The sequence below is a fragment of the Myotis brandtii genome, unplaced genomic scaffold (assembly GCF_000412655.1).
Source record: "Myotis brandtii unplaced genomic scaffold, ASM41265v1 scaffold78, whole genome shotgun sequence".
Classification (NCBI taxonomy): Eukaryota; Metazoa; Chordata; class Mammalia; order Chiroptera; family Vespertilionidae; genus Myotis; species Myotis brandtii.
The window spans coordinates 1572986-1585697 of NW_005371131.1; the positions used below are offsets into that span (position 1 = coordinate 1572986).

Consider the following 12712-nt stretch of genomic DNA (forward strand, 5'->3'; position numbering starts at 1 on the left):
CTTTATAAACTTCTCTTCCTGCTTTGGCCGAACAGAGACGATGTACTGGCTGTGGTTCCCGGGGTTGGCCACGGGCACCCGGCACCGGTGGTGGACATAGGGGCCGCTGGCCTTCTTCAGCACCGGGGAACACTCCTGCTCCCTGAGGGTGATGCAGAGGTGAGGGCAGGAGGGGAAAGGGGCCGCGGGAGGGATGAGACCTCGGGGTGAGCTGGGCCACTGCTGGGCACCCAGAGGCAGGAGGGCAAGGCCTAGAGGAGGGGAGGGGACGGAGGAAGGGGACACTCACCCCTCATTGGGGCTGGGCTTGTAGAAGAGGGTGAAGGAGACAGAGTGGGTCACCTCGGACCTCACTTCCCAGGAGCAGCTGAGCGCGGTGTCCCCATCGAAGAAGCACTGGAGGTTCTGGGGCTGGGCCTTGTCCCCTGGGACAGAGACACCCCCTGCTCGTTCCCTCCTTCATTCCTTCCTGGCTCTCAGTGGCTGCCCACCGTGGGACTCGCCACAGAGAGAGCCTGGGCTTTGGGGCCCAGACGGGGGTTAAATCTCAGTCTGACCCTGCCAGCCGTGTGGCCACAGGTCAGAGTGAATCCTGTGACCCCCATGCCCCCCGGGAATGGGGACAGCGTCTAGTTTCAGGGTTTGGGGACTGAACAAGAATGGTGGTGTCCGCACATGGGTCAGCTCTCAGGGAAGCACAGCTGCTCAAAGGGCTGCAGAAGGGGGGGGGGCGGGGAATTGGGGGGCAAGGGACCACCTTTGTAATGGTTGCTGGGCAGAAAGTGTGCAGACCCTGGGGAGCTACATGGGCGGGTGGGCCAGGGAAGACACTCTAACACGTGACACAGAGGTTGGTGGCCCCCGGACTCCTGTGGGGACCTGTAATGAGCCGCCCTCCCACAGAGGGGCGCCGCCCCCACCCGACTCCCTTACCTCCTTACCTGGCTGGGAGTCCCAGCGAACCTCTGGGCTCCAGTGGCTGGGCCGGCCCGAGAATCTCGAGCCAGAGCCCAGCCGGGTACGCACTCGGGCCTCGTAGGTGCTGCTGGGAATGAGGTGCCCGGGCCCCAGGTGGGCCTGCGGGGCGGTGGAGTTGAGGCTGGAGGCATCCTGCCGGGAGAGAGGGGCTGCTGGAGCAGGCGCCGCTGGGCCGGGTCCCTGTGGCCTCCGGGCCGAGCCTCTGAGGTCCCTACCTCCCAGGAGTCCTGAAGCCGCTTGTAGACCACCTCGAACTCCAGGTTGGACAGCCACGGGCTCTGGGAACCCCCGGGGGCCACACTCCAGGTCAGCAGGAACCCGTCCCCATCAGCTCTGACGTGGAGGTCCCTGGGCGCGGGGGGCTGCACTGAGGGAGAGGGAGTTGAGGTTTATAAGGGGCTGGAGGACTGTGGGCGGGAAGCTGGGGTTCCAGGAGGAGCACAGCCCCCCGCTCCCCAGTTCACTGACCTTGGACCCCCATCCTCTGTGGCCTGCAGGCCCTTCATCTGCCACACCGTGGGATTCAGTGTGACCGTGAATGAAGGCCGTGCAGATAGCCGTGCACATATAGCACGCGCTCCATGCAAGGTGCTGGCAACGAATCTCTAAATCAGTGGTTCTCAACCTTCTGGCCCTTTAAATACAGCTCCTCATGTTGTGACCCAACCATAAAATTATTTTCGTGGCTACCTCATAACTGTAATGTTGCTACTGTTATGAATTGTCATGTAAATATCTGATATGCAGGATGGTCTTAGGCGACCCCTGTGAAAAGGTCGTTCGACCGCCAAAGGGGTCGCGACCCACAGGTTGAGAACCGCTGCTCTAAATGCAGCCTCCCTCAGTCCCCAGGCCCCCACTGCCCAGGACGTAGCCTGCGTGGCACCCCTGACCCAGCAGAGGGCGCTGTGGCTCATGTTACTCTGTGTTGTCCACCTGCCAATGTCCTGCACCTCTCAGGGTCCAGCATAGAAGTCTCCTCCTCTAGAACCTTCTTAGACCCCCTCCCCCAGGCAGAATCTTGGCTCCTTTCCCACCCCACCTAGTCATTTGTACAGTGCTTACCCTGGGGGGCTTATGTGTTCCCACATCTGCCTCCCCGAGTGGTCAAGGAGCTCGTGGGGTGGCGGGGTTGGGTCCTGGTCCCCTCCCCTCTCCCCAGGGCTTGTGATGTAGTGGTTCAGTGGATTTGGGGAACAAAGTGAATGAATCAATGAATGAGTACATGTAGGCAACCTTCAGATGCTTTTCATGAAATCCTTCCATCAACCACCAGCAAGCATAGCTCTGCTGGGAGCCACAGGGCTGGGCGAGAGGTTCGTTAGTGAATGGCCTGGCTCCCGCCCTCCTGAAACTTCTGTGTCTGAGCGCCCAGGGACGACCTTCAAGCACAAAGAGTCCAGTAAGAGCAGACAGGGTACAAATGTTCTGTGCTGGGCACGGACCATGGCGTGCTAGAGCAGGTCAGAGCTGCCCTTCGGAACACCGTCAGCCCAGACTGGCAGAGACGGGGCACCTCTTTCCCACCCATGGATTTTTAGAGAGAGTGGAAGGAAGGGAGGGAGAGAGACAGAGAGAGAAACATCGATGTGAGAGAGACACATCGGCTGGTTACCTCCTGTACACTCCCCGACTTGGGGCCGGGGATCGAGCCTGCAACCGAGGTACATGCCCTTGACTGGAATCGAACCTGGGACCCTTTGGCCCGAGGGCTGACACTCTATCCACTGAGCCAAACCAACTAGGGCTAACCTGGTAAGTTTTTATGTGAATCATCAGAACGGTTCTTCAGAAGGGAAACCTTCAGCGCTGGAAGGCAGTGAACAAAACACCCTGGCAGGTGGTGGGGGTGCCTTTAGCCAGGGGGTCCTCACCTTGCACCTGCCCCAACACCTCCATCATAAGGAGACATATCCTCTTCGCTCAAGAGACCAAATCCAACCCCAGGCCAATGTCTCCATCCCTTGAAGACTCACTCCCCAGCCCACCCTCTGCAGTATGGCCACTCCCTGGGCCCACTGTCCACACTGGGGGCCACCCCCAGCCAGGGACCCCAAGCTCACCATGCTGGGCCAGGATGACAGTGAGCTGGGTGCCCAGAGGCCTGTCGGGTTGGAATGAGAAGCTGTCCTTGTCCGCTGTGACGAACAGCTTGCAGGGAATGACACATTTTCTGGGCACACAGCGGGGAGCTGGGCAGTCTGACCAGGGCATGTCGTCACTGAGATCACAGGACACTGGCTCTGGGGGGGACCTGCCAGGAGAGGACACAGGTCAGTCTAGAATGAAGAAGCGCTCACTCGCAACATTATTGGGTGTTTTCCATATGCGAAGCTTTGCCCAGGGCCGGGGGTCGGGGTGGGGTGGGGTGGGGGCTGGCAGTGAACAAAACACACCCCAATCCCTGTCCACGGAGCCGACATCCTGCTGGAGACAGACATGAAACATCTGAATGAAATAAGTCACGTGTCACACGGGTAAAACTTTGTGTAGACAAGTGCAGCAGGAAAGGGTGACGAGGAGGCCAGAAGGTCTGGGGTGGGGGATGCCATTGGAAATAGGGGAGACAGGGAAGGCCTCCTGGGAAAGGTGACATTTGAGCAGAAACTTGGAGGAGGTGGGGGAGGAGTCATGCAAATTCCGGGGGGAAGGGAATTTCAGGTACTTGCAAGTGCACAGGCCCTGGGGCAGGCTCAGGTTTGTAGTGTTGTAGGACTAGGCAGTTAGACATTATGTATAGAGTATGTGAGGTTGGGAGGTCTAGGAGGCTAATTGAGTGAGGTGACAGGAAGCCAACACTTAAAAGGAATGTGGATTTCACTGTAAGTGGAAAGAATTAGAGAGCTATGCGCAAAAGCATGCTATATTGACACATACGCTTTGAAAGGATTCCTCTGGTTGCTGGGTTGTGGACAGATTGGTTTAAGGGGGGTAGGGAGGGTGGGGGGCAGTATTGGAGGCAGATGGACCAGTTAGGAGGCTTCTGGAATATTCCAAGAGACAGGAAATGGTTTGAACCAGGTAGCGATGTTAATGTAACATTGGCCAGATTTGTGTTCTATTTTAAGATAAAGTCGACAGCATTTGCTGATGGATTAGATGCTCTGACGGGGAAGGAAAGGTGGTAAAGAGACGAAAACAGCAACAACACAACCCTCCCCGGTGTTTGGTTTGAGCCGCGAGGAGCCCCTGTTTAGTGAAGAGAGATGGCAAGACCGGAGCGGAGGGTCTTCTGGGGGCAGAGCAGGAATTTGGTTTAGGATGTTTGGGGTTGAAGACACCTATTTTCTTTCTTTTTTGTTTTTTAGAGATATTCCTTTCATTCTTTCTTTTTAAATATATTTTTTATTGATTTCAGAGAGGAAGGGAGAAGGAGAGAGAGATAGAAACATCAATGATGAGAGAGAATCATGGATCAGTTGCCTCCTGCACGCCCCACACTGGGGGTTGAGCCTGCAACCCGGGCATGTGCCCTTGACTGGAATCGAACCCAGGACCCTTCAGTCCACAGGCCGACACTCTATCTACTGAGCCAAACCGGCTAAGGGGAGATATTCCTTTCTTTTTAAAATATTTTAAAATTGATTTGAGAGAGAGAGGACAGGAGAGGTATAGGGAGATAGAAACATAGATGAGAGAGAAACATTGATCAGCTGCCTCCTGCACGCCCCTTATTGGGGATCGAGCCCAAAACCTGGGCATGTGCCATGACTGGGAATCGAACCGGTGACCTCTTGGTTCATGGGCTGATGCTCTCCCCCTGAGCCACACCAGTCGGGTGACACTTATTTTCTAAGGGACGACGTGGAGAGGCGAGTGCCCCGGTTGGGTTTCAGCTTCGGGGGAGGTCTGGGCTGGGAGAGCAGTGAGAGCCCGGAGCCTGAGGCTGGACCTCTGCCACTGGGTCAAGATATGAGTGGAGGACTGAGCCCTGGGGCACCTCACTCTTCAAGTTCAAAACCAAAAAGGAACCAGATGACGAGACAGGAAAGGATGGGCCAGGGAGACACAGGGCAAGGGGTGAGGGTGGTGGCCAGAAACCAGCAAAAGTGCTTTAGGAGGACCCTGTGGTCGGTCCAAGTCGGGGGTGCCCGGGGTCAGGGAGGGAGAGGCTCAGACTGACCACTGGACTTCGCAGCCACGAGGGCTTTGCTGACTCCAGCAGGAGCAGGTGACCTGGTGGGGGCAGCAGACTCCTGGGGGAGTCGTTTCCGGAGAGAATCACTGGAAAGACAAGGGGCATGCTGGGTCTGGACCGCTCTAGAGGAGTGTTGTTACAAAGGAGGCAGAGGGTGGGCCCCGGCGGGAGGAGATGGGGGCAGGGGGCACCCTGGAGCTGCACCCCTTCTTGGCATCTGTCAGTGGGGCTCAGTGGTGGTAAATGATCCCAGGGGAGGGCCCATCTATGGCTCAGGAGCTTGGAGACCGTGAGGGCAAGACCAGATGAGACCCCGGCTGCTCAATCTCTGCAGGAAGTCACGGCAGGCGACCCAGGGAGGCGGCGGGTGTGGCCGGGCAGCGAGAGCACAGAGTGGCTGGGGCTTCTCTCCCGTGGAGTCTGGTGTCTCAGTGGGGAGGGAGCAGGTCACAGCCAAGGGCGGGGGGTGCAGTGGTATTGAGGAGGGGAGAGCGAGAAATACAGGGGTTCTCGGGAGAGACATGGGCAGCTACGCTCCCCAGGGCGGCCTTGAACCCTGTGACCCCAGCTGTTTAATTCGCTCTGTTGCTATGAGTTGGACCCTCACCGAACCCCAGCATGGCGCCAGGCATCTCCCCGGATGGCACATGCCCCAGACACCGTGTCAGGGAAAGGACAAGCTCCTCCAACTGGAGGTTTCAGGGCCATGGGGACAGCCGGGGCCCAGCCTCTCGGGCCAGACACAGATGCTGGCCTCCCTGGGAGGGGTGAGCCTCCTCAGCTCCACAGCCTCGGTTCCGCATCTGTGAACCGGGTGGGCATTTATCCCCACCACGCCCGCCTCCCAAATGGAACGAGTGCGGGCGATTTTGTTAAATTGTGATAAAATAAGAGAAGATTATCACCAGCAACAGCAACAACATTAACACACATGCTCCTCCCGGAAACCCTGGCATCAGATACCAGCTCCTGGGCCTGGCGGTCACCCGATGAGCGGCAGCTCCTGGGCAGGGGCCTCCCTCCTCTGTCCAGCCCCCACCTGGCTCGGCCTCACACAGCAGCCCCTCCCTGCCCTCCGGCCCCTGGGCCCCAGAGTCACTCACTCGTTCAGCCTGCGGTAGAGGGTCAGGTTGAGGAGCCGCTGGGCGTCCTGGGTGTCCGCCCACCTGCAGGTGATGTGGCTGGTGTAGTCGTTATGGCAGCGCAGGGTCTGCAGAGGGATGGTCCCTGACCCGGGAGACGCAAGAAGGGGTCACACCTCTCCCCTCCAGGTGCCCCTTGTCACCATCCCTCCCAGCCCCTCCTGGGTGCCCAGCACTGGGGAAGGGTCACCCAGAATCCTCTAGAGCAGCGGTTCTCAACCTGTGGGTCGCCAACCTGTGGGTCGCGACCCCTTTGGGGTCGAACGACCCTTTCACAGGGGTCACCTAAGACCATCGGAAAACACATATATAATTACATATTGTTTTTGTGATTCATCACTATGCTTTAATTATGTTCAATTTGTCACAATGAAAATACATCCTGCATATCAGATATTTACATGACGATTCATAACAGTCGCAAAATTACAGTTATGAAGTAGCAACGAAAATATTTTTATGGTTGGGGGTCACCACAGCATGAGGAACTGTATTAAAGGGCCGCGGCATTAGGAAGGTTGAGAACCACTGCCTTAATGGATCCCCACTTCCCTGGGGCCCTCGGCCTGGGGGTCTCTTCCTGCTCTAGCTCCAGCAGCTGGGATGCTCCTGAGGTGCATGAAACCTGCTCCCCGAGGGCTCCCAGAGAACTTGGTGTCTGGTCACCACGGTAACCACACCCCCTTTTCCAACCATCAGGCCCAGCAGCTGAGCAAGGACATGGGCAGGGTGTCCCAGAGCAGGGCTCTGCCCCGCTGCCTCTTAGGAGTGGTTTGTGCTTCTCCTCACAGGATGCACCGAGGGCTCCAGGGGCAGGGCCTGTGCCTGATACACGTCCCTGTCCTGGGGTGGCAGGGACCCAGATCCAGGAGAAGGACACAGCAGGGGCTAGAAATGGCTGTGAATCAACTAGGATATTGTGTCTCTATCCAGACAGGAGGGTCTGCAACCAGCACCCTCACAGCTGTGGAGCCCCTGGCCCTGCCCAGGGCCCCAGACCTCTGTCTGGCATCCAGGAGCCTCTAGAGCAGCGGTTCTCAACCTTGCTAATGCCGCCACCCTTTAATACAGTTCCTCATGTTGTGGTGACCCCAACCATAAAATTATTTTCGTTGCTACTTCATAGCTGTAATTTTGCTACTGTTATGAATCGTAATGTAAATATCTGATATGCAGGATGTATTTTCATTGTGACAAATTGAACATAATTAAAGCATAGTGATGAATCACAAAAACAATATGTAATTATATATGTGTTTTCCGATGGTCTTAGGCGACCCCTGTGAAAGGGTTGTTCAACCCCCCAAAGGGTTGTGACCCACAGGTTGAGAACCGCTGCATTAAGGCCACTGTCAGAGGAGCGGAGTGAGGGTGGGAATGGGGGTGGGAGTGGGGGAGAGAAGGGGCAGAGAAAGGCTGGAAGGGCCGGCCTGGAGGTCAGAGGCCTTGAATGCCACACTGAGAAATGTGAGCAGAGAAAGGCCACAGTAGAGATGGTCTTTACAGGGGCCTGAGAGCACTGAGCGGAGTGTGGGAGGGTCCAAGAGGCACCTGGGAACATTAGGGAGAGAGAAGACATGAGGGAAGGGAGGGAGGGGAGGCCGGAGCCCCGGAGGTCTGGAGCTTCCTGGGGAATAGGTGGTGGACAGCTTCACCCAAGGGTCCCAGCAATGGGAGGGGCCTGGGGAGAGGAGAGAAAGGGGAGGGAGCTGTCGGGCTCACCTGGGACCCCTGCCATGCTGGGCTCCTGGCTCAGAGCCAGCAGGGCCATGGAGAGCAGCCACCGGGTCAGTGCCATCTCCTGGTCAGCTCTGGGCGAGCAGGGCCGGCAGGGTGGGCGCAGGTCTGGGCCAGGGCGGGTCCTCACTGGCCTGGAACCCTGTGTCCCTCCGCAGTTGGGGGCCAGGCCAGACCCATGTCATCCGCTTGCTCTTGTGAATCTTCCCTGTAGGCTCTGCCTTCTCCGGGCCTGTGGAGGAAACGTCACCTGGGAGCTGTCCTCCCAGGCCTGTGTCCCCAGGCACTCGGCCCACTTTTGGGGTGAACCCGAGAGTGGCCCTGATGCATGGGCTTCAGCCTGGCACCTCAGACAGTCCCGTCCCCTTAGCCTCAGTGTCCCCCGGTTTGACCTTGAGGGAGATGCTCTAAAGGCCTCTGAAGACGTGGATCGGGCACCCCGGGCAGGGCCCTGGTGATGGGAAAACAGGAGACGGAGGCCTGGGTTTGCCCCGAGATCCCCGTGGGCTGCTGACTTACATCTGCTTGGGGGAGTCACTGGGTGTTGGGGACACAGTGTTCTCCCCTGGGTGTGATCACGTGCACACTCACTCACACACTCGGGGCCTGGTGCTCTCCCCACCTCTGCCCTGGTTCCTGGCATTCCTCCCACACCACCCTCCGAACACCGAACACCGAACACGGTTCTGCTTTCTCAGCAGGGGGCTGGGGATTTCCTCTTTCATCCCTAGGAAGAGAGTCTGAAACCACACACACACACACACACACACAACACACACACACACACACTCACACACACAAACACATACACACACACACAAACACACACACAAACACATACACACATACATGATATATCAGTGGACACAGTGGACAAAGTGTTTTACCCAAGGATGTGCTATATGACGAAGGAGAAGTCATGAGTCAACAGGCAGTGATAAGAAATAACAAAAAGAACAGGAAGAAGAAAAAGTGCTAAGATAATTGAATAACAACAGAAAACGTACCAGATATATCCCTATCTCACACCATTCCCCAAATATCAGGCTACTTTACAATTTAAATGGAAGAAGTCAAAGCCTATTAAACTTGCAGACCATAGAAGTGAATACCTTTACACTATTCCAGCTTAAAAACAGTGGAAGAAATCAGAGAGATGAAGGCTGACAGATAGAAACACATAAAAGCAACATCTATATTTTATAAAAATAACCAGACCACGAAGCAAAGGACAAAAGGCAAAAGAGAAATGTTTGCAGCAATATTATGAGGAACAGATGACTATCTTTACAGTGGAAATGTTTAAAACAGATTAATGTTATCAACGAACACAAGCATAAAATTCAGACACACAGAAAACTCATATCGGTGGCGGACATAAACCACTGAGCGTGAGCCAGGCACAGATCAGGGCTTCACAGGTATGAATGCATCACTGTGTAGTTACTACTAGAATCCCCACTTCACAGATGAGGAAGCAGGTAGATGGTCCAGGATCGCAGCCAGTAAAGGCCAGGCTGGGACTGAAGCCAACAGCAGGCGGGCGCCAGAGTCTGTGCTCTTAACCGCTACCCCTATAGCCGTTGTATTTCCCAATCATCGGTATCATATGTGTCTACCGTGAGGTATACTGACCCAGCAGACATTTCTACAAACATGCATAAAAACAAAACATCTGATTATTGAGTTTAATATTATTATCTTGTATTTTTTTTCATTCTATACAGGAATCATTAAAAACCACAAGAGATATTCCTTTCATTCTTTCTTTTTAAAGAAAAATATGTTTTTAAACAAGGATATGTTTTTACTGTACTAAGTCTTATTGATTTATTTTCTTGCCACCGATTCCAGTATCGCATGCTTTCTTTCTTTCTTGGACTCTTTTTTTCTTTTCTGAAATACATCCTAGAATGACTTTTTTTTTTTGTCAAAAAAGATCTAAAAAGCTTTTTTGTCATTACATTTCCAAAAAGTTGTGTTTTTTTTCCCCTTGAACTTTTTTTAAAAATATATTTTATTGATTTTTTTTACAGAGAGGAAGGGAGAGGGATAGAGAGTTAGAAACATCGATGCGAGAGAAACATTGATTCAGCTGCCTCCTACGCACTCCCCACCGGGGATGTGCCCACAACCTAGGTACATGCCCTTGACCGGAATCAAACCTGGGATCCTTCAGTCCGCAGGCCGACGCTCTATCCACTGAGCCAAACTGGTTAGGGCCTTGAACTTTTTTTTTTATCCTCACCCAAGGATATGTTTGGAGAGAGAAAGGGAAAGAGAAAGAGAAAGAGAGAGAAAGACCTATTGGTTGCTTTCCGTGAATTTGACTGAGGATTGAACCTGCAACCTCAGTATGTGCCCTGACTGGGAATCGAACCCACAAAGGTTTGGTTTACTGGATGACGCTCCTGCCAACTGAAACACCCGGCCAGGGCCAAAACAAAACTAAAACTTCTTGCTTAGCACCCTGGGGGAGATTTGAGAAATCATAGCCATTTAAAAGAATAGACTGCTGTGATACAATAAATAAACAGAGATCTTGGAATTTGATGGTAAAAAAAAAATCCATAATTAAAAAAAAACAAACCCTCAGTAATGGGCCAAATTACTGAATGAACACTATAAACAACCATGTTATGATGGTATATACCGAAGATGGAGCAAATGGGCAAGGAGAGGGAAAGGCTGGGAGAAAACCTGAGGCCTGGAGAAGAAGTCCAGGAGTTCCAACATCTGGAAGCAGAGGACAGAGACCTGCACGCAGGTGTGGCAGCCAGTGGCAGCCAGCGAGCAGTCCCCTTCCTCCTCAGGAACAGACGTGCAGGTTTTCTCTGGACCTTTTGCTGCACAGAATAAAAGGCTATATGTCCCACCATCTCCTATCATTAGGTGTGGTCATGTGACTAAATCTTATCCAAGGAGATGTGAGTGGAAACACTGGATGTGCTATCCATAAAGGCTGTTTAGCCATAGCCAGTTTGGCTCAGTGGACAGAGTGTCGGCCTGCAGGCTGAAGGGTCCCAGGTTCGATTCTGGTCAAGGCCACATGCCCGGGGTTGTGGGCTCGATTCCCAGTAGGGGGAGTGCAGGAGGCAACTGATCAATGATTCTCTCTCATCATTGATGTTTCTATCTTGCTCTCCCTTTCCCTTCTTCTCTGAAATCAGTAAAAAAAAATATTTTAAAAAAGGCTGGAGGGATTAAAAATGGCGTCAGAGTAAGTGGATGCTGCATGGACATGCTCCCAGGTCCAAACTGGAATTACAATTGAAATACAGAAAAACGTCCTGAATAATCAATGGAAGACTCACTGGAGAGAACCCTGATACCCGAGGACCGAGAGTGGAGGTGGCATAGAGACTGGTAGGAGGGGCGGAAATGCAAAAGGGCTGGCTGGGCCCCCACAGACAGCAGCTGAAGTTCTGGGAAGATATCTCAGCTGCAGGGGGTTTGCCACTGAGAACTCTGGCGTCTAATCCCCAAGTGGGGCCTCCCACAGAGAGCACCAGAACCCACATAACATCTGGCTGTGCAAAGCAGCGGGGTTGCTGTCTGCCAGGGAGAGACAGCTGGAAATGCAGGCCACCTCTTAAAGGGCCAACACACAAAATCCCCTGTGCAGCCACTCACCTTGTGCTCCGGCAGAGGGAGGGCAGAGTGGACTGGAGCTGTGTGAACAGAAACCAGGATCGGGGGCTCAGGAGTTAGAGCTCAGAAGGCAGACATCCCGGCTTCCTGTGCTGAGTCATTCCCTCACGCTGAGGAGGACATCTTTCTTATGTAGGCATTCCCTCTACAGGCGACCTTGCCTGGGGGAAAGACAACTGGTTCACCCTATTGGGAAACACCTTGCCCCATGGTGCAGAGTTGCTGAAGCCCAATAAGAGACTGAGCATAACAATTAGCCTCCAGGCAGAAACAACTGCCCCACCCTGTTGAAAACAACTCTTGCAACACCTGAGGTCGATAGCCTGAGGGCAATTTAAGACAGAATCCTATCAGTCTGTAGACAGAGGCAGTCTCTGGAGGTTTTGAGTCTTTGCCTGATCTAATCAGTCAGAAACAGCTTTGGACACTGTCCTGCACTAGAGACTGAGAGGTGTAGCAGATCTACCTAATACATAGTCACAAACCCAAACTGGCAGCCAAAATGAGGAGACAAAGAAACAACCCCCAAATGAAAGAACGAGAATTCTCCAGAAGCAGAGATAAATGAAATGGAGATAAGAAATTTATCTGATAAAGAGTTCTGAGTAATGATGATAAAGATGCTCAACAGCATGAGCAGAGATATAGTAACTGAAAACAGAAATAAAGAATGACATAGCACAAATAAAGAACACTTTGAAAGGAATACATAGCAGATTAGGGAAAGCTGAGGATTGAATCAGTGAATTAGAAGACACGGTTGAAAAAAATCACTGAATCAAAGAACCAGAAAGAAAAAAACAATTAAAAAACAGGAGGACAGCTTAAGGGAGCTGTGGGACAACGTGAAATGTAACAATATTTGAATAGCAGGTGTGCCCGAAGAGGCAGAAAGGGAGAAAGGAATAGAGAAGGTGTTTGAAGAAATAATGGCAGAAAACTTCTCTAACCTGGTAAAGGAAACAGTGACACAAGTTCAGGAGGCACAGAGAACCCCAAGCAAGAAGAACCCAAACAGGCCCATGCCCAGACACATCATAATTAAAATGCCAAAAATTAAAGATGA

The 12712-nt window shown here is 53.2% G+C and overlaps 1 protein-coding gene across 1 annotated transcript in view; it reads right to left on the bottom strand.

Moving 5' to 3' along the window:
* CSF2RB (colony stimulating factor 2 receptor, beta, low-affinity (granulocyte-macrophage)) overlaps positions 1 to 12030 on the bottom strand; it is an 18141-nt gene extending 6111 nt beyond the window's left edge. Inside the window, exons 1-8 of the mRNA XM_014530850.1 lie at positions 11629 to 12030; positions 7981 to 8227; positions 6220 to 6343; positions 3042 to 3232; positions 1194 to 1345; positions 942 to 1110; positions 290 to 425; positions 1 to 142 (exon numbers count right to left, since the gene is read on the bottom strand). The exon at positions 1 to 142 is cut by the window's left edge and continues 10 nt beyond it. Of these exons, the coding sequence (XP_014386336.1) occupies positions 1 to 142; positions 290 to 425; positions 942 to 1110; positions 1194 to 1345; positions 3042 to 3232; positions 6220 to 6343; positions 7981 to 8056 (990 nt within the window). The 5' untranslated portion in view covers positions 8057 to 8227; positions 11629 to 12030. The remainder of the gene's footprint in view (positions 143 to 289; positions 426 to 941; positions 1111 to 1193; positions 1346 to 3041; positions 3233 to 6219; positions 6344 to 7980; positions 8228 to 11628) is intronic.
* Positions 12031 to 12712: the final 682 nt, after the last annotated feature.